Source organism: Camelus bactrianus, chromosome 6 (assembly GCF_048773025.1).
Source record: "Camelus bactrianus isolate YW-2024 breed Bactrian camel chromosome 6, ASM4877302v1, whole genome shotgun sequence".
NCBI classification, from domain to species: Eukaryota; Metazoa; Chordata; class Mammalia; order Artiodactyla; family Camelidae; genus Camelus; species Camelus bactrianus.
The window spans coordinates 62,405,934-62,425,430 of NC_133544.1; the positions used below are offsets into that span (position 1 = coordinate 62,405,934).

The window sequence follows — 19,497 nt, forward strand, 5'->3', positions numbered from 1 at the left end:
ATATAAACCGTCTCCATCATCTCCCTGTGACCCTGCTGCCTTCTACTCCCAACAAATCTGATTCTGACTCCTTTTTCAATAAAATTTTATTTTAAATCCTTAGTAAAGAACTAAGAAGGAAATATAAAGTGCTAGGTTTTGGAGTTTGGGGTAGAGGGAAAGGCCCCCTCAGTTCCTCAGAAACAAAAAAGGGTATATCTCAAAATTAAAAAAAAAATACATACACGCACACACAAATACAAGTCATCCATGAGTTCCCAACAACCAGACTCCATAAGGAGTTCAACGACAAAATCAACACAGACAACCAATGAGAATGATCACGATGGGAGGCAGCCGGTCGACTGCGTGGAGGTTGGGGCTCTCTCAGAGGAGGTAGGAGGAACAGAGAGGGGAGGAGGAGAGGGGGTCCTCCAGGCTCTGCAGCAGGGACAGGGTGGCTGCCTGCTCCTCAGGAGTCTCTAGTAAATGTCGGGCAAAGGCCTGCTCCATCTGTGTGAAGAGGTGGGGAGAGGGGCTTGTGAGCACTATGACCAGGAGCTCCTTCCTGGGGGCCCTTCCCCAGGAGGCCCCTTCTCCTCCTGGGCACCCCGTGTGGGCAGGCTAGTCTTGCCCTGCCCCGACTCACCTGCACTGTGATGAGACTCTGTGGGGTGTGGTTGGGGCCGGGGCTCTCCTCCCAAAAATTCAGTGTCACCTGGAACTTAGGTGGGGGACCCAGGCCCTGGAAGTATCTGGCCAGGTCTGAGAGAGAAAAGGTCAAGAGTTAGAAGGACAAGAAAAGAGAGAGGGCCCCAGGCAGGGAGGGCAGAGGGAAGAACCCAGAGTGGAGAAAGACAGGAGGGAATGGGGCCACTCGGAGAGCCAGGCCAGGGCAGAAGCTGCAGGCTGGCGAGGCTGCTGCCTTGTGCGAGGAGATGTGCTGGGAGCTAAGCTGCTGCTCGCCGGTGGATAAACAGGAAAAGAAGGGGCCCCTTTAAGGATAAACAGGAAAAGAAGGGGCCCCTTTAAGAGGCAGCTGACCATCAAACAACCTGAACTGCTCTCTGCTGGGAGAGCTTAGTCAGTGCTTGAGCAGCCCTGGCTGCTAACACAGCTGTGCCACACCTTTGTCGCCTGCTTACACCCTCCCTACACTAGGCACCCTTTGGCCCTGGGGACACACGTGCTCTGGGTCTCCTGGCCTCCATTTCCAAGGTCCGGTTGAGAGCAGAATGGAGGCAGGAAGTGGAATTCCAGGTCCGGATGGGAGGGGGCAACCTGGGGGGCACCTGAGCAGTGGGCCGGGGTCTGTGCTGTGTGCTAGCTCTCTGAAACCTGTGAATGGTTGTGTGTGAGTATCTGGAGGGGGGACCATGAGGCGCACCTTCCCATGATTATACTGTTTGCTTCCACGTGGTGGTGCTCCCGAGGTGGGACACTCGTGCTGGGTTCCACCTGGGCCTCATCTTCCGCGGCCTTGGCTGAGGAAGAGGGCTGCCAGGGCTGAGCACAGGGATGTGCACCTCACAAGTGCAGGGATGCCATGCCTGGACTGTGATGGAGGATCTGCTCCAACACAGGGAGGAGGGAGTGCAGGGTGGTGGCTGGGCCCACAGTCCGGGGTGGGGAACAGACATGGGGGTGGGGGCTCCCGTGCTGGGCTGGAGCAGCCTCACCTCTGCAGAAGTAGGTGGTTCTGAAGAGCTCCACACACTCGTTGCTGGGCAGCAGGTGCGGGCCTGGACCAGGTGGAGCCTGGGGTGCATTCCAGGAGATGGGGATGGGGCAAAGGCGCTGCACGAAGAGGCCCCGGGAGTTGCTGGCCACCAGGACCCCTCTCTTAAGCTGGCTCAGCAGGCGCTGGGTGGGCTCTTGTGGGCCGGGTTTGGGAAATATCACCTGCTCCATGCCACACTGGGAGCCTGAGGGCTCAGCCACGAGGCGGCAGTCCAGGCTCTGCACCTGGGCCTCACCCACCACGCGCCCACTGTAGATGAAGGTGAGCAGCAGCGAGTAGTCTGAGGACAGAGAAAGGCCAGCTGCACCCGTATCCCTCCCCAGGGGTCCACTGGTCAGTGTGAAACCCTGGGGAATTGAAAAGGAGCTCCTTGAAAATCCAATGTCCTCATTTTGCTGGTGAGAAATGTGAGGTCCGGAGAAGGAAACCATATGAGGGAGGGCTGGGGAGGACATGGTGGGCTGGGGTAGCAGCTACACTTTCTGAGATTAGAGAAGGCTCCTGCCCCCTCTATCCTCACCCCACAACCCTCCTCAGCAGGGGAGCTTCCTGTCAGACCTTCTCATCACTCAGGAGAGGAGCTAATCTACAGATTCCCACTGAGGCCTCGGGGCTTAATGCACTGGGTCTTAACAGTTTACAAGAAGGTCCCAGAGATCGGGACTCTACTTAACCCACAGAATCAATGTCTCAAAGTGGATTCCCAGGGAACAGAGTACATAGGGGCTATTTCTAAGAAGCAAGCTGTTTGGAGTCTGGCCGGATGCACTGCCTGGAAACCAGTGCCTCTGGGTAAGGTGGGCCCAGTTTGCTGCAAGCTCTGACTGTTAGATAACGCTCACATAGCCACAGGAAATGACATGGGGGGATGAGGAGCAGGGATGAGTCACAAACACCAAGTACCTGAATCTGGAGGGGGCAGAAGCTCCAGGGACACCTGATCTCCTTGGAAAGGGGCCTCAGCTATGTCCCTGCCTGGAAGTGGAACAGAGGCACTGGTCATTCAGAGTGGACTGGGGAGTCCCAGGGTCAGAGGGTGTGGCACGGGGGATGACACAAGAGGCAGGGCAGTTGGTACCTTCCTGAGGCTCAGGGCTGCTGCTGCTGCTGCCGCTCCCGCTGCTGCCCCCGAGGTCTGAATGGCTTGCTCCCCCATTGGTCTCCACCAACTCCTGCAGACAATTTCTATTGTTGGCTCACCTTTCCCCCAATTACTGTCCTGCCGTCATACTCCCCCAGTTTCCTCCCCAGCTCTCACGTTTTTGAGGGGGTCCTGGAGCAAGGAGGGGCTGAGTGTACAGTTCTTCCTAGTAACCTCATCCTCCTCCCTCTCAGAGGACATGGAACTGTGGTGTCGCTTTGATGGTGATTTCTGGGTCACTGGCTGAGCTGTGGAATATTGACAGGGAAAGAAAGGGCCAGAGCCTTAAGTGGGCACAGAGGGAAGTGAAGAGATAGGAGACAGTGAAAGGAGGGGTGAAACTGGGGAGGGGAACCTGAGCTTCCCAAGGACAGGGCAGAACTCTGACCGAGGGGCCTGGAGGGAGGCCCACCATCCTCCTGGGAAGCCCACATATCCATCCTTCCTCCCCCATTTGCTGATCCTAGGAGTAGGGGGGCAAAGGGGACACCCACCGGCAAGGGTTCCTGGTGGTACCAGCCGATACACCTTGTAGGGCTCAGCCCCATCCCTATGGCCATTCTCAGGAACCTCCTCAAACTCAGGGCTCTTGTTGAGGGCACAGCGCAGACGAGTCTTCCAGGTAGCAGGGCCTTCCGTGTCCCCCTCCTTGTACTTTCCCTTAAATATCGCCCAGGCCTAGGAAACAGTAAAGAAAGTAGGAGCATGTACAGACCCCTGCAGACCCTCTACGGGGTGGCATCATGGACGGGCAGCCCGAGCACTTGCATAGAAGCCTGTGCTAGGTTTATGCTCGGCTGTTGCTGGCTTGACATCCTTACTAAGCTTTGCATTTACATTTTGCACTGGGCTCTGACAACTATGTAGCTAGTTCTACCCTCCAACCCCCCCTTTATCTGAAACCCAGGAGGACGCAAGCCCTTGAGGGTGAGAGCACCGGTGTGGTGTATACTCCATCCCTCACTCCGAGGGGCTGGTTTCCAGGCCTTTCACCTTGAAGAAGGCGGCATCCTGATCCTCCCGGAAGTCCTGCTTGCCTGCGTGCTTCCAGGGAATCCGGAACATGGTCTTGGCCTCATCATCCCAGCACACTCCTGGGAACTGCCCGCTTTCCACTTGTTCCACTACCCAGTTCCGGAGCTTTCGGGTGCAGCGTGCCCGGCCTGATGCCATCCTGGGAATAAGAACAGCAGGAAGCGTCCACAGGACTGATACTTTGGAAATAGGGAGACCCTGGTCATTGGGGTTGGATTCTGGCAAGGGCCCCCAGAGATCCCATCCATCTCAAAAATCTGAGGCTGAATTGTTTCATTTTTATCACTAGGAATTACCAAAAAAAAATCTTTCGTAACTTTCTAGGCTGTGACATCTGGAAGGAAATCTTAAGCATCAGTCTTAATCTTAAGACTTTTCAGGAATCTATGGTTTGAAAGAGAACTCCTCTGGTGTCCTGCTTCTGGTGAGAGAGCAGCAAGATCCCCAAGCATTTGCAAAGGCAGTAGCTGCTTCTCAGATGCCTTATCAACCCTCTTCATCCATTGCCCCCACAACCTATCCTTTAATCCCCCACAACCCTTCCTTCCTCTGCTAGTTTCAGGGGTACATAGGGCAGGGAGCTGAGGGCAGGGGCAGAGCTGTGGCGGAAGTGGGCAGGGCCAGAAGGCAAGAAAACAGTCAGGGGAATCAGGCAGGGCCTTCTTCCCTAAACAAGCCGGTAGCAGGTCCCCCTGGCCTTTGCCTATAGAGCTTGGGATACTGATCAGTCTTTTACTCAGGCCAAAATTCCAGCTTCCTAGCCTTCTGTCTACTCCTCAGTGTAGCAAAGAAGCCCCCACCCACCACCTTCAATCCAGCTAGGTTTTCCACACTGAGACCCAAGCTGACACCTATTTTTGGTTAATCTTACCTGAACCTCTGTGCAGGCTGTCCCACGGCTCAGCCAACCTCAGCTCAACTCCTGGCAAGTCAGCTTCCGGATCTCTCCGCCCCTTTCTACAGTCCCCACCCTAAGTTTCAGTTCTCTTCCAGGGAGGTCCTTTTCCCCGAAATCACGTGGTCTCTGAGTTGCAAGACAACTGGCTGCCACCAGAGGGAAGCAGCATCTGAGAATCTTACTGTTGGAAACCTGCTGTCAGTCTGGAGGGCCCCTCCTACCTCAGGATCATTCCCCTTCCTCCCTCAAGATACTCCTTGCTAGTATCCAACCATCTCTATAACATTGCTGCTTCCCCAGGGAGGCCACAGTGTCCTGCAGTCTGGCCTGTGGTCTCTGGATAGCTCTGTACCACATGTGCATCTGTGTTCCCCTACAGTGCCTGCTTGTTACCTAGCTAAGTGACCCCAAATAGCTGAATTCAATGAAAAAAATAAGAGAGGTAGGGAAGGAAAAAGCCCAGGCCAGGTGGTTCTATGGGGCCATCCTATGTTGGCCATCCACAGTGTCAATTCCTTCCTGGCCTGAGTCTAGGGACGGTCAGGTGGTGGGCTACATGGGGCCCTTTCAGCAAAGCTCTGTTTACCCCGCTCTTTCCCTGGTGCCCTCAGTGGGATCAGGAAGGAAGAAGGACCACCAAGAAGCCTGGGCAAGGAAATGCCTCTTTATTGGTGCAGGAGCTGTTCCTGAGGGAGTCAGAGCACGGGACCCTCACTGGGACCCCCGCCCTCAGCTACTTCCTCCTGCGGGGGATACTCTGTCCCAAGGGCACCTCTTCTTTCAGCTTCTGCAGAATGAGAGAGAAGATAATGATACTGGAAGCCTGGGGCTCAGACACAGGCTGAACAAGGGACTTCCACAGTGTGGGGTCAGAGGTGAGGCTGGGGAAGGCTTTACCTGTAACAAGCGGGCGTGGTAGGTGGGGGCATCCTCCCCCGCCAGCGGCTGTGGGCGCACATGCAGGTAGCGCTCGGCAGCTGTCTCCAGCTCCTCCACCTCATACAGGGTGGCTGGGTCCAGTGAGTGGGCATTGATGAGGCTTACAAGATACTCTTTGTAGTGTGCCCTAGGGAGAGGAGTGGGTGAAATATTTGTTCTTCTGTTCAGCTGATATTAACTGAGTGTGCCCAGCACTGTGCTGGGCACTAGCATACTTGGATGAACAAGACGGACACCCCTCACCTGATGTTCTTGCAGGCACCTGCCAACCTGTGCACTCTGCCTGCTACTACCTTTCCAAGCCTTGGCCTAGAGGGCCCCCCCCCCAATCCTCGCAGGACCTACTGCTCCCAGAGACCCACCTTTTTGCCTGGGTGTACCCCCAGTGCTCCTGTCCTCCCCAACACCATGCTCCACTCCCTGCCTGGCACTCACTGGCAGAGGCCGGCATAACCAGCTGGAGTCTCCTTGCCACAGGCTTCATCCCGGAACCCGTTGGGAACCTCCTTCTGCTCCATCACTCGGCAGCCACCTAGCGATAAGGGAAGGAAAGGACCCTTTGTCAGGAAGGGGCCACTGACCACAAAGCCCCAGGAAAGCTGGGATATAGATGGAGGCAGGCAGAGCAGTCTTCAGAGAGGGAACTGAGGACAGAAGCCCCTGCTCTAACAGTGATGAATGGAGTGGGGAAGAGATATGCTATCATGCAGACCCCTCCTGATACAGAAGCAGGGACCTTGCTGTCCCTGTTTTTAGCCAAGCTAACTTTTGGCCCATAATCACATATTCCCTTGAGACAGCTCTCTTGGTTGTGATTTAGCTCTTGTAAGGTTAACTCATTCTGTGAAGGTCTTAATCTATGTAGATGGTAAGAAGTGGGCTAGCTTAGAATCATATATAATACCTTTCTGCTGCCCTCATGGAACCTAAAACAGTGTAACTAGCAAGTCTCATCAAGTAGTCACTGAGTTAACTAATAAATGATTATCCTTTGGAAATAGGAAAGTAAAATTAGCACTGAGGTGCCAGGTGCTTTACTGTGGCTTTATATAAAATAACACGGCTGCAAGGTAGATATGACCCTGGCTTTACAGAGGAAGAAACAAGCCTGGGGAGGCTGACTTGCTGAAGGGCACAAGCCAGCACAGGATGGGCTCTGAGCCCTGGTCCAACTCTAGACCCAAGCCTCCCCTTCACCCACCACACAGAGGGAGCCTAGCCCACCCTCTTGCCTTCTCCGAGGCCTGCCCCGACACTCACCTCCAGGTACTGCCCGCGCCCCCGCTGGGGGCTCTGTGTTGAACATGACGTTATTGTCCTGAGGAGGGCAGAAGGATGGGCATTAGGTTCCCCTGATGCCAGCCGGCTGGTTTTCCCCAGCATCCGGCCTTTCCCTTCTTGCCACCCTGCACCCTGCCTCCTCTCCTGGGCAATTTGCAAACCCACGACCTGCAGCAGCTTCTGGAGCCGGAGAGCAGACCAATCCCTCAGGTAGAAGAGACAGTCTCGGGGGTGGTGGCCGTGCAGGGACTTCTTCACCCTGCAGTTGGGGTCTGGACATTTCTGGTGGAAACCCAGATGGGAGAGCGGCAGTTAGTTGGAAAATATTGGGGTCCTGGTCTCTCAGGAACCCCTGCGTGAGGCATTTAGGGGGGAGATGGAGACATTGGAGGGTCTGGAGCAAGCCGAAGGGGAGAGGGGACAGAGAGAGGTGCTTTACCCAACACTGTTCTCTCCCTCTGGGCTGTTCCTCAATGGCCTCTGCCCCCACACCAGACAGCGGTCCCCACCCTGCTATACCTCCCATCCCTGGTCTCTGGGCTCACATTCTTGGCATAAAAGGCGTTGTAGCAGCCACTGCAGAACTGGTGGCGACACTGGGTGCAGTGAAAGTGCATGCAGCCTCCTCGGGCCAGTGCATACGAGAACTTGCACTTGGGGCAGTCTGCAAGGGACAGAAGGTCAGGGCCAGGGCTGCCACTGCTCCTCAGGCCCTCAGGAAGAGAGCCGCTGGCAATGAGAGATTACTGGGCAAACAGAATCTTACCTATGCCATTTTCCTGAAGGTACATGGCCAGGCCCTGGGCCTGGTATTCCGGGTCATTGGTGCGTTTCCAGTTCTGGAAATCTTCACAGCTCCGGCCTCGGTGCTGCTCCTCCCACTGCCAGAAGGAAGCAAGCTTCTTATGAAAGCCCCATCCCAGGCACTTCTTGCTGGCCCCTCCTCTCAGGGGCAGTGGTCCCTGGCTTAGTTTACAGCACTGCCATCCACCATTTGCTCGAATCCCAAACTGAGGGGCCAGCCTTTCTCTCCTCTCCTCACACCACACAAATCAGCAGCAAGTCTCCATTTCCACCACCCAAGCCAAGCTCAACCCTTTTCTTCACCTCTACTGTGATCACCTCACTCTGGGCCAGGCCAGGGCTCGCCTTGGTTACTCGCCTCAACTTCTAGTCTCTGTGCCTCCACTCCTGCTCCCCTATGGTCCAGCCGCCACCTTGCAGCCAGTGTGCCTCTGAACGTGTATATCAAGCAGCCTGAAAGGCCCTGGGAGTGTTCTAGCTTGAAGGTTTGGTGGTAAGGTCTCAGCTGCCCATTTTAGTATTGTGTTTCACAAGACAGATGCAACCTTTTTGGTATCAAATGCTGAACTTTTTAAAAAGTAAATGAGAGCGTTCACCCTTTGCTTAGTCTTAGAGTGAAAGGCCAATCCCTTCCTTGTTTGGCCTCAAGGCCTCTCCTGATCTGGCAGCTAGCTCCTTTCCCACCGCCTGCCACTCTCACCCTGGCTCTCGAGGCTCCAGCCACACAAGGCTTTTTTCCTGACTTTGGCCTTTCCATGTGTTGTTCTTTCTGTCCCAAATACTCTCTGCATAGTTGGCTTCTTCTTAACTTTCAGGCTTGAGCTTAAACCAAACCGTTTTATAGAAGACTTACCTGACCTCTCTATTCTATGCACTAGGTAGGTCCATTCTGTGACTCCTAACTTCAGTTTCCTATTTGTTTTCTTCATAGAATTTATGGCTCGGTCTAATTATGCTCGGTCTCCCTCCCTCCCTCCCTCCCTCCATTCCCTCTTCCTCTCTTCCCTCCTCCTTCCCCCTCCCTCCCTCCCTGACTAGTCTGTAAGCTCTAGAGCCCACAGCATGCATCTGTTCTGTTCTCCAGCAAACCCCAACTCTAACACAGTACCTGCCAAGGGCTCAGCAGGTGTTTCCGAAAGGATGGATGTGCCTCACCTGGCGCTTACAGCGCACGCAGAAGGTCTGGTGACACTGGGGACATGTTGCCTCCAGCTGCTCACGCTCATATATGAAGCCAAAGGAGCACTGTGGGTGCAGGAGCATAAAGCTGTCTGAGGCCTGACCAGGCACCACTCCCTACCCCTGTGGTCAGCCCTGCCGGGTAGGCCACTTACCCGGGCACACCACAAGAACTTGGGGTCCCGCATGAGCACACCTTCGGTCAGCTTCTTGTGGAACAGTGCATAGGCATCTGGCTCTAGGCTCTCTCGAAGCTGGGGACACGTTGCAGAAAGGGTGGGTGGGCAAGGTTCCTGTTCAAAGCCCAGGTCACCCTGAGTCCTAGGGACTGCAGTACCTGGATGTCAAGGGTGGAGAAGTAGCTGAGTAACTGCGTGTCATCAGTGAGGTCAGGGCGGCCACAGGCAGGGCACACCATGTCTGTGATGTGCTTCTCCTTCAAGGCGATGGTGAAGTGCTGGCGGAAGCAGTCGGGACAGATGGTGCACTCACAGGAGGTCAGGGCCTGCATCTGGTGGAGGGGAGCGGGGAGTCAGAAGCTATAACTGCCGCTGGGGAAGGGGCAGTAGCCAGTGTCTGCTGAGAAACCAGGGTCTAATTAACAATGGGGCAGGAATAGCAACCTCAAATGCCAACAAGTGCCAGGCAGGCAACCTAAATGTTTGAAGACCGTCAGATGGAAAAAACCAGACAATAGTGAGACCTAAGGTAAATGGAAGAACGCCCTCTAAGGCCATCCACATTTAATTAAAAGCAAAAGCACAAACAACATGCCTGAAATGACAAAACTACAGAGATGGAGAATGGACTAGCGGTTGCTATGTGACAGGAGGAAGGGAAGAAGGTTGCAACTATAAAGCAGTGGCACCAGGGGGTTCCCTTGTGGTATCTTGACTGTGGTGGTGCTTACATGAATCTATACATGGGGAAAAATTGTGCTTACATGAATCTATACATGGGGAAAAATTGCATAGAACTACACACATACACGTTCATGCACAAAATGAACAAGGTCTGCAACAAGCTGACATTGTATCAATGTCTATTTCTTGGCCTTAATATTGCACTACGGTTATATAAGATGTCACCATTGGGAGAAGGTGGGTGAAAGGTACAGGACTCTACTATTTTTACAACTTCTTATGAATCTACAATTATTTTCAAATAAAGAGTAAAAACAAAAAACATACAGAGCTAGTCTAACTAAATTGGGCTGTATTTGGCCCAAGAACTGCCAATTCTGACCTAGGGTAAGTAGGGGATTAGGAGATAAGAGGGGCCTATTCCTACCAACTGAGTATTTGATGATGATATTAAAGAATAACTGTTAATCTTTTTTGGTGTGACAATGGTATTTGTGGCTATATTTTCAAAGAGTTTTATCTTATACAGATACATACTGAAATATTACAGATAAACTGTCTGATGTCTGAGATTTGCTTCAAAATAGTCCTCTGTGTACGTAGGTGAAATAAAGCTTGGCCATACAATTGATAATTGGTTGAATCCATGGTGGTGGGGCTTGGGGGGAGTGTGGAGGAGGGAATTTGTTTTGTTGTTTTCTTTTTTTTTTTTTTTGGAGGTAGGTAGGTAATTGGGATTGATTTATTTACTTACTTATTTAAATGGAGGTACTGGGGAATGAACCCAGGACATCATGCATACTAAGCATGCACTCTATCACTAAGCTATCTCCTACCCCACCAAGGAGGGAATCTGTCACACAGTTTTCTCTACTATTGCATATTTGAAATTCCCATGATAGAACATTAAAAAAAAAAAGAGAGAGAGGAAAGTAGCCTATTCCTGCCCTTCCCTTCCCAGAAGCCTTCAGGGGGAAGTGGGCAACTACAGAGCAAAAGACAAGACCAGAGGTGGGGGCTGGGGTAGGGTGGGGATCCAAAGGGAACAGAGCAATTCTAAGGCCAGGGGCAGTGGGGAGGGCTTACCCGGTTGCGGGGCAGGGCCCAGCTGCACACGGCACACTCCTGGGCGAGTAAGCGGCGCAGGAAGGCCCGGTCCTGGCTCTGTCTCACAGCTTCTACCACATCCCCCAATTCATAGTTCCTAGGTGTCTCCTGCAGCAGCGACAGCGCCAGCTCTGCCCGGCCCCAGCTAGGGAGGGCATGGACTGCCAAAAGCCGTCGGATCAGGCTCTGCAACGTGATTCAGGTGGCGAGGGAAGAAATGGCTGTCAGACCCCAGGGATCCTACCCATCGGCCTGCCCTCTGCCCCACTAAGTGGGCTCTTCACCTCCTACCAGCACCTGCTTATCTGGCCCATCCCAGGAAGGGGCGGGCTCAGGGCCACTGTCCCAGAGGCGCTGATGGAAAGGTTCTAGGCGCTGGCGCTGTAGCTCAGTCAGGGCCCGGGCCACGTCACCCCCGTGTTGGAACAAAGCTTGAAGAGACCCCTCCTCAGGCCCAAAGCCCAGGGACTGGAGCTCCTGCACCTGTGAGTCGGGAATGGCGAGGAGGAGTGAAGAGGGAAAAAGCAAGTGTGTGAGAAGCTCTGAAATCCACAACCCTCAACCATGCCCCACCTCCAGGACAGCTGCTACTACCTTCCTCCTCCGGGCCCTCACACACTCTTCCACGGCTTCATCAAGATTGCCGTGACGGTCCAGCCAGGCTTTCCGGGCCTCCTGACAGGAAAAGGCACCCAGCTCTGGGTCTTGCTGTCCAGCCAGGTCAGCCACCATCTCCAGCACATAGGGCAGCTCTGAACGCAGCCACTGTAGGGGCACCTCAGTGCCTGAGTACTGCAGAGCCGAGAAGACCTCCTCTGGACTGGCGCCTCCAGCTTCCCCTTCCTAAGGCACAGTCCCACCCAGAGGGCTCATCAGGAAGGGCACCTTCCACCCAGCCTCAGCCCGAACCAAAATGCTTACAGTGCTTGAGCTCAGACTATGGATCATGTGAGCAGTGCCCAGCAGGACACCTGTCATGGGAGAAGTATTCAATAAGAGGCAGCTACTGCTAACAATGACAGGTTTCATGAGAACTTGTTTCAACCAAGTGCAGCCTCTCCACCCCACCCCCAGCTTGTGCCAGGCCCAAATCCTCACCCGGATCTTGATCACTAGCTGGAGACCTTCCTCCCGCATCTTGTCTTGGCGCTGCTTCTCAGGGTCCCCACAGGAACTGGGCAGAGGGCCACTGAAGCGTCGTGGAGGCCCTGGTTCGGGGAGTCGCTCTTCCAAAGAGCTGGCATGGGGCCGGGGGGTGTGCTGTGCTGGGATGGGGCTGCTGGTCCGGTTGCACATAGCACACACCCAGCCAGGGCCCGAGTTGCAGAAGGTACAGTGAATACAGTACCACACTGGAGTCTGGGCAGAAGAGAGCAAAGTATCCCCCTGCTGGGAAGGCAGAAAGAATTATCCCACTGAAGGCTGGCTGAGGCTCAAGATGGAAATATAGGAAGCTGGGGCGAAGATATCAGGGGACTGAAGGAAAACGGGATGAGGAAGTAGAGAATGACTTGTTGCAGCGAGTGCAAATAAAGAGCTGGGAAGGCCAGGAACAGGTTACCTGAAGGGGCTGCAGGCAAATACCAGCATCCTGAGAATCCACCACCAAGCTAGGAGGCTGAGCCAGCCGAGGTCGCTCACATATGGCACACAGCACAGCTGCCGCCTCATTTTCAAAGGTGCAGCTCTGGCAGGCCCAGTGACCCCGGGCAAGCTCAGGTTCTAGGCCCCCAGCTCCTCGGGGACCCTCGATCCCCAGTCCCAACCCCTTACAGCCTCGGGGCCGATCACAGGCCACACAGAGTACTGCCCCAGGTTCATTTAGCATGGCACAGGAGGAACAGTGCCAGGGCAGATGGGCACTTGCAGGATCAGGGGAAGAAAGAGAGCTGTCTCCCAGGGCCAGGAGGGAGGCTGACTGAGGCCGTGGCGGAGCTGAGGCAGGTAAGCTGTAACAGAAAACCAGACATGGCCTGCTGAGGGGGGCCCCTGTCCCTGGTGAGTGGGTCCCTTCCCTCATTCCCTGCATGACAACATATAGCTCTGGCCTTTGCACATGTTGTTCTGTCTAGAAGACTCCCAGAGCCTGTTCGACATTAACATGACAGCTTCAAGTTCATATCTGGCTGGTAAATATCCCTAACAGATGCTTAAAATACTGATAATTGAGCTGATCCTTCTGACTAGGTTGCATCCTCCTACTATCTATTTGCACACCATAATAATCTATCTTGCTGTGATTGCTACTTGCTTGATACATATGTCTATGATGTCACGGAGGGCAGTAACTGGCTGCTTGCCCTCTATGAAACGTTTTCAGCACAGAATCCAGCACACAATAGATCGTTAAGCAATATTAAGTTCTCTCAATTTTGCTCTCACCTAGAAAAGAAGGCCTCTCACCTGGGAGTCAGGTGGGTGACCTGGGGGACCCCAGGCAGAGTCTGGCGGAGGTGGTGGGCACGGTCTGGGTGTCCATGGAACAGGCGATCACAGGTTGGGCACAAGGCCTGTTTACAGGCTGAGCAGTGCAGTGTGCCTGGGGCAGAACCACAGAGGAAGCAGGGACCAGGAGTGGGGCCTGGAGAGCAGGAGAGGAAGAATAGAACATCTTTCTGAAAAAGATCAGGTTACATCTGAATCTGCTGTGTCGGGGGCCAAATCACAGATTACTTTCCAGCATATCTTTTCAACCCAAGGAAACACTTTTAATCTCTTTTTAAAAAGAAAGGAAGATAACCAAGAAGATAGAGGACATTTCCATCAAATAATCTACTAGTACCTCCTCCCCCCATTACAGGCCAATAATACCTTGGACAGAGGGTATGGTGAGGTGGCCAGGAGCAATCTCTCTCAGTAAGGGGGCAAACTCTGAGAGCTGCAGTGTCTGAGGATAAAGGGCAGGGACTAAGCAAGGGCTTGCGGACACAGGCCCACCTGTCCCCTTTGTTCACCAGTCCCTTGAGCCGAGCCCCATCCCTGCCTTTCTTACATCATCTTCAACCTTGTCTTTCAGCAGCTGCTCCAGTGCTTGTGGTTTTGGATGAATATTCTGCAAACAAGAGTCCCCACTTAGAGCCCTAGAACAAAGCCCTCCTTCAAAGCCCTGGTCCCCCAACATTCTCAGGGAGAAAAGTACAAGGAGTTCCCAAGTTACTGTCGGGACTAAGCCCATGGTTTGGCAGCATGGGGGTCCCCAGACTGGCTTTGTTATTAGGCTGGGCTCCCCAGCCCTGGTGCTTAAGTCCTCAAAACTAGAAGTACCTCACCTGTAAGAGCAGGCTGAGCTCTGTCCGAAGCAGCAGTACTTCCAGTGTGACTGCAGCGACCTGGTGCTCATCTGGCTCCTCCTGCCCCTCAGGGAAGCTCAACCCATCTGGCTGCTCCTCTGTGTAGCCATATAATCGCAGAACATCCCGGCCCCCCTGCCACACATTCAAACCAGTCACCGAAGTGGGCCCCCTTCTCAATAGGGCTTGACCCCTCCCGATTCAGCACAGCCTCCGGCCCTTTCTAGCCAACCCCTATCCCAGGCTAAATCCCCTTCTGCCATAAGGGGCCCAGGGGCTTCACCTGCACAGAATCCACTGTACTGCGAAAAACAGGGTTATTAAACTTAACCCCGCGCCAGTACCGGGGCCGCTGAGGGCTGAGGAGGTTGCGGCCGTATTTCTCCAGGATGTTCAGGGCCGTGGAGAGGATGTTGAGGTAGTTTTGGGGCTGGAAGCAGTCAGAGAACAGAGAGAACTGTGAGCCCCGGCCTGGCCTCAGGTCCTCTGCCCCCTCCCGAGCAGGCCTCACCTCCCTGTGAGCGTTGCAGCGGACCAGGCGTGCAGCGTCCAGCTGCATGTAGCGGGCTGCTGGCGGCAGAGAGGTGACCAGTAGAGGCCGGAGCTGCTCTAGCGAAAACGTCTGCCCGGAATCCCTTCTCAAGGCGCTCGCCAACTCCTCGCGGGCTGCCAGGAAGGCCCGCTCCTCCTCCTCCCCCAGCATCCTGAGACAGGAGTCAGCCCCAGCCCACTGCCCGCTGGGACCCCGCGCAGTCTGTGCGAGGCCCAAGCGTCGCCCCGAGCGCTGGGGTCTGGCTTCGCAACCCGACTCGGTTGTCGCGGACGACCCAGGTCACTCAAGCCACTGTCACTCTACGGCCCCGGGCCCCACGCCAGGGTTAGCGGGAACAGGAAGTAATAGGAAAGAGGGCGGGATTGCGACCCAGTTTCAGCGGAAAAGGAGGGGGTTAAGCTTAAAGAAGGGTGGGGTCAAGAAGGTAGGGGCGTGGTCAGGAGGGTCCCAGCCAATGAGAAGGGTAGATAGCCTCTGGCTCCTCCCCCAGAGTATCTAGGCTTTACGCTCTGTTCTAGCTCTTTTCCCCTCCTTCGTCCAGGCTGATTCCACCTCTTTACGGATAGCCCCAGGTGTGGGGTTTTTTAAATTTACCTCAAAGCCCTCCTCTACCCGAACCCCACTGGGGAAATCCCTCTCAGCCGGGGACTCAACTCTCGCCGGCTTGAGCCCCACTCAAGGCTCTTCTCCAGTCGGTCTTGAAGGCAGGGATCCCTCCGGGAGGAAACCCCCGCGCCAGCTCCCTTCCACATCCTACTATCCCTTCTCCCTCCTACTACTTCTTCCACTCTGATCCTTCTCTGCTCTCTCACAGCAAATGAGCCTTCCAGGGGGGGCCCACCACTGAACAACCCCCTTCCCATTCTCCCACCCCTCTCACCCCAACCCTCGACATCCCCTGGACGGTCCTCGCCCCTCCCTGTAAGCCCCGCCTCTTCCCCAAGGGGCAGCCCCTGTTCAGTCTAAGCGGTCCCACTTATCCTAGCCCCTCCCCCGGACAGCCCCTGGGCTTGTGACCGAGTCAGCACCGCCTCTCTTAGTCACATAGGCCGAGAATGGCTGAGGGGCTCCCAATGGTTTGCAGCCTGTCAGGGGGAGGGGGAAAAGAAGGAAGGGGGCGGGGTTGAGGGGGGCGGGCCTGGACGTGGTGAGTGAAAGCGAAAGCCCAGGCGGCGAAAGGGAAGACCGGCGATCTAGCAGCAACTGGAGCAGCATGGCCAAACCTTGTGGGGTGCGCCTGAGCGGGGAAGCCCGCAAACAGGTAATGGGGGACCAGGAGGCCAGGAAGGGGCCGGGGAGCCCTCCAGAATGGAGGCCAAACTGTGTGCTCCAGAGGACCAAGGCCGTGCCAGAGCAATCTCCCAATCTCTTTAAGTGCTTTCACTTCTGCCTGGGAACTCTCAGATTCCTGCCCTCTGGCCAGTCTCTGCACTGAGCATGGGTTTTCAGGGAAATCTGGCTTGTGGTAGGAAAGGCCTGACCGAAGTTGGAGGGCATCCCACTGGGAGTGGGATCTTACTCTGGACAACTGAGACCCTTAACCAACATCTGGGTACTGTTCTCTGTGCAGGTGGATGTCTTCAGGCAAAATCTTTTCCAGGAGGTAAGTCTTCTGGATTCTAGCGATTTGACCCAGAATCTAAGATCAGTACTGGAGGGTTGCAACTTCTCAGAATGACCCCTAAACCCACTTTCCACCAGGGCTCTTCGCTTATCCAAACCTCCACCCAAGATAAACTAATTATTGATCTCTACCTTTACTTTGATTAATACTTTCCCCACTTCCACCACTTCCTCTCCCCTCTTTTGGTGTGGAGGGAAAAGCTGTGGCCTCAAAGCAGTAATACTGCAGATCAAACCTTGGTGCTGCCGCTCCCCAGCTTGGGCAAGTCCCTTCACTTTTCAGGGCTTCAGTTTCCTCATTTGTAAGTGTTGGATTCAATGATTTCCAAGGGCCCTTCCAGTCCCACTTCCCAGACATCTCATTGAGGGTCTTCTGTGATTCCCACCCTTGCAATGTAACCCACAGGCTGAGGAATTCCTCTACAGATTCTTGCCTCAGAAAATCATATACCTGAATCAGCTCTTGCAGGTGAGTAGTGTGGACCCCTCTGGCCCATCCCACGGCTTCTCTCCTCTACATCCACCCTCTCTAGCTAACAGCTGGGCCCAGAATGCAGAGAACAGTTTCCCATGGTGGCCTGGGAACAGCTGGATAGTGTGAGGCCTGAGCCTAGGTTGGGAGGCAGAGGGCGGGTGGGCTGTATGGAGGGATGTGACTTGGGATGAGGGGAAGATGCTAGGCAGCCCTGACAGTGAGGTCTGTGCAGGAGGACTCCCTCAATGTGACTGACCTGACTTCTCTCCGGGGCCCACTGGACATCCCCATCCCAGACCCTCCACCCAAGGATGATGAGGTGAGGCACCCAGGGTGTGGGGCTCCAACTCTAAACCTAGTGTTGATGATGGTCTTTCCAACTTCCATGACTCATCTAAAGCTACTCTCCCACTTTTTGTCTTAGATGGAAACGGATAAACAGGAGAAGAAAGAAGGTAAGAGAGGAAGGGGTGGATGGGGAAAGGGAAATGGCACATTAACTGATGGATGAGGAGAGGTCTAAATTCCTTCTTTCCCACAGTCCCTAAGTGCGGCTTCCTTCCTGGGAATGAGAAGGTCCTGGCCCTGCTTGCTCTGATTAAGCCAGAAGTCTGGACTCTCAAAGAAAAATGCATTCTGGTAAGCCTGGGAACTGGGGGAAATAGAGAAGACAAGCAAGGCCAGGCCCTGGTCTCTTTCAGAGATGCAAGTCCTTCATTCAGGAACCTGTTCCCAAAATAGGAAGCTTCCTTCAGTGCCTTGGGGGTAGATGCCTTTTGTTCTCCTCCTTCTATTAGACCTCTGGTATCACAGTGGTGTTCCCCAAATCAGACTGTGCTGCATCCATCTCCATAATCTCAGAACCTACTGCTGTACTGGGTACACACTGCAGTGAGTTGGTTTAAGGGCTTGGGCCCTAAAGGGAGACTGCCTTGGTTCAAAGCCTGACTCTAACACTTAACCTAACTGGTTACCTTGCATGAGTCACTTAGACATTCTGTGACTCAGTTTTTTAAATCTGTTAAGTGGATATAGTAATAATATATACCTTGAAAGGTTGCAGTGAAGATTAAATGAGATATATAATACATGGCAGAGTGCTTGGCACATAATCAGTACTCAGAGAAATGTAGCTATTATTAGGAAGCCTCGATAATAAGAACCAAGAGAGTTCATTGAATGGTTCCTACATGATCTCTCTTTATGTAGGTGATCACATGGATCCAACACCTGATCCCCAAAATTGAGGATGGAAATGACTTTGGGGTAGCAATCCAGGTAAGAAAGGGTGGGTGAGGATATTGAGAGCAGGGAGAGACTTGGGGAGTGAGGAACTAGACATGAACTGGGTAGGGGGAGGGAGACATGAGTGAAGGAGGGAGGAGATGAAGTGTTTTCTCTCATCACCACAGGAAAAGGTTCTGGAGAGGGTAAATGCAGTCAAGACCAAAGTGGAAGCCTTCCAGACAACCATTTCCAAGTAAGGGCAGCTGGAGGGCCAGCACAGGAGTCTGCAGTGACATTTCTTGGGACTCCCAAAGCTGGGCACTCCCATTGGGATGATGGGGGCACTTTGGGAAGGGTCTGAGGGAGTATCTCTCTCTAATCTCCATACCTGTGGTTCCTCCCCTTGCCTCCTGCAGGTACTTCTCAGAACGTGGGGATGCTGTGGCCAAGGCTTCTAAGGAGACCCATGTAGTGAGTAGATAGTCCACCAGCCTTCTAGCTGAGGCTGGCTGGGGGTGGGGTGAGGAAGGGGGGTTAGAGGTTCTCCTTATCTTGTTTATGACCTTCCCAATGTGGAGAATATTAAGCCAAAAGTATTGCCTAGGAAAACTGATTTGGCCTTCAAAAACCTTGACCCCTTTCTCTGATCTTGTGGGATCCCATTTCTTGGTGCTGAGAAAAACTGATTCCTCAAGTTACCTATTCCCTATATGAGGAAACCAGACTAACGTCCCAACCTCCCATGGGGCTGACTCAGCTTTGCCTCCCACATCCCAGATGGATTACCGGGCCCTGGTGCACGAGCGAGATGAGGCAGCCTATGGGGAGCTCAGGGCCATGGTGCTGGACCTGAGGGCCTTCTATGTGAGTCTGGAATAAGCCCCTAAGGGAGGTGGGTGAGGAGTGCAGGAGAAAGGCCAGAACCTGACTGTTGCCCTTTGGCCTTCTTCCAGGCTGAGCTTTACCATATTATCAGCAGCAACCTAGAGAAAATTGTCAACCCAAAGGGTGAAGAGAAGCCATCTATGTACTGAGCCCAGGGTTAGAAGGGAAATAAATGACCTATATACTTTGTGTGGATTACCTCTGGTGTATGTCATTCATTCAGAAAGCATTTATAGGGGGTGGGAATATAGCCCAGTGGTAGAGTGCATGCTTGGTGTGTACAAGGTCCTGGGTTCCAGTGCTCCATTGGCAGGGGCGGGGTGGGGGGATCATTTACTAGTGTCACCTATGTCCAGACACTAAATGTGAATGTGGTGTTGGGGAAGGGGAGGGGTGCCAGGAAGACAAGGATGAACAGGTCCATCCTGTTCTTAAGAAGTCATCCTAAAGAACAGGGTGGAAACTGTTACATGCCAT

General features: G+C 53.8%; 3 protein-coding genes across 4 annotated transcripts; 1 reads left to right on the forward strand and 2 right to left on the reverse strand.

Moving 5' to 3' along the window:
- Positions 1-68: 68 nt before the first annotated feature.
- IRF9 (interferon regulatory factor 9) lies at positions 69-5,289 on the reverse strand. 2 transcript variants are annotated; one of them, XR_006724766.2, is made up of 10 exons: positions 4,768-5,289; positions 3,855-4,035; positions 3,356-3,539; positions 2,979-3,109; positions 2,799-2,892; positions 2,624-2,695; positions 1,659-2,000; positions 1,367-1,548; positions 629-744; positions 471-492 (listed from the first exon to the last, which is right to left on the reverse strand). XR_006724766.2 is itself a non-coding variant. In XM_010954756.3 (9 exons), the coding sequence occupies exons 2-9, from the start codon at positions 4,032-4,034 to the stop codon at positions 367-369; spliced, it is 1,245 nt and encodes a 414-aa protein (XP_010953058.1). In that variant the 5' UTR covers position 4,035; positions 4,768-5,289; the 3' UTR covers positions 69-366. The 2 variants fall into 2 exon arrangements, 1 of the variants encoding a protein (XP_010953058.1); XM_010954756.3 differs by lacking the exon at positions 1,367-1,548 and having other exon boundaries at positions 69-492.
- A 149-nt stretch (positions 5,290-5,438) lies between these two features.
- RNF31 (ring finger protein 31) lies at positions 5,439-15,192 on the reverse strand. Its single transcript, XM_010954755.3, has 21 exons — positions 14,769-15,192; positions 14,541-14,687; positions 14,237-14,392; positions 13,960-14,019; positions 13,779-13,854; positions 13,371-13,548; positions 12,529-12,916; positions 12,066-12,356; positions 11,562-11,810; positions 11,265-11,450; positions 10,947-11,153; positions 9,335-9,508; positions 9,153-9,251; positions 8,974-9,063; positions 7,781-7,895; positions 7,560-7,678; positions 7,183-7,296; positions 6,994-7,051; positions 6,169-6,265; positions 5,692-5,860; positions 5,439-5,581 (listed from the first exon to the last, which is right to left on the reverse strand). The coding sequence occupies exons 1-21, from the start codon at positions 14,958-14,960 to the stop codon at positions 5,528-5,530; spliced, it is 3,219 nt and encodes a 1,072-aa protein (XP_010953057.1). The 5' UTR covers positions 14,961-15,192; the 3' UTR covers positions 5,439-5,527.
- Positions 15,193-15,914: 722 nt separating this feature from the next.
- On the forward strand, positions 15,915-19,218 carry PSME2 (proteasome activator subunit 2). The gene is made up of 11 exons (XM_010954754.3): positions 15,915-16,071; positions 16,381-16,413; positions 16,840-16,902; positions 17,141-17,227; positions 17,333-17,363; positions 17,450-17,547; positions 18,118-18,186; positions 18,321-18,388; positions 18,552-18,606; positions 18,913-18,999; positions 19,089-19,218. The coding sequence occupies exons 1-11, from the start codon at positions 16,024-16,026 to the stop codon at positions 19,167-19,169; spliced, it is 720 nt and encodes a 239-aa protein (XP_010953056.2). The 5' UTR covers positions 15,915-16,023; the 3' UTR covers positions 19,170-19,218.
- The last annotated feature ends 279 nt before the right edge of the window (positions 19,219-19,497 follow it).

Excerpts from the sequence above, each read along its gene's own strand:
- IRF9 (XM_010954756.3), bottom strand. The coding sequence starts at position 4,034 with ATGGCATCAGGCCGGGCACGCTGCACCCGAAAGCTCCGGAACTGGGTA. Across the intron at positions 3,540-3,854 it reads AGGATGCCGCCTTCTTCAAG|GCCTGGGCGATATTTAAGGG; the intron begins GTGAAAGGCCTG and ends ACTGTTTCCTAG. Across the intron at positions 2,001-2,623 it reads TCTGCCCCCTCCAGATTCAG|ACTACTCGCTGCTGCTCACC; the intron begins GTACTTGGTGTT and ends CTCTGTCCTCAG.
- RNF31 (XM_010954755.3), bottom strand. The coding sequence starts at position 14,960 with ATGCTGGGGGAGGAGGAGGAGCGGGCCTTCCTGGCAGCCCGCGAGGAG. Across the intron at positions 11,811-12,065 it reads AGCTAGTGATCAAGATCCGG|GAAGGGGAAGCTGGAGGCGC; the intron begins GTGAGGATTTGG and ends ACTGTGCCTTAG. Across the intron at positions 5,582-5,691 it reads ACCACGCCCGCTTGTTACAG|AAGCTGAAAGAAGAGGTGCC; the intron begins GTAAAGCCTTCC and ends CTCATTCTGCAG.
- PSME2 (XM_010954754.3), top strand. The coding sequence starts at position 16,024 with ATGGCCAAACCTTGTGGGGTGCGCCTGAGCGGGGAAGCCCGCAAACAG. Across the intron at positions 16,414-16,839 it reads GGCAAAATCTTTTCCAGGAG|GCTGAGGAATTCCTCTACAG; the intron begins GTAAGTCTTCTG and ends TGTAACCCACAG. Across the intron at positions 18,389-18,551 it reads TTCCAGACAACCATTTCCAA|GTACTTCTCAGAACGTGGGG; the intron begins GTAAGGGCAGCT and ends TGCCTCCTGCAG.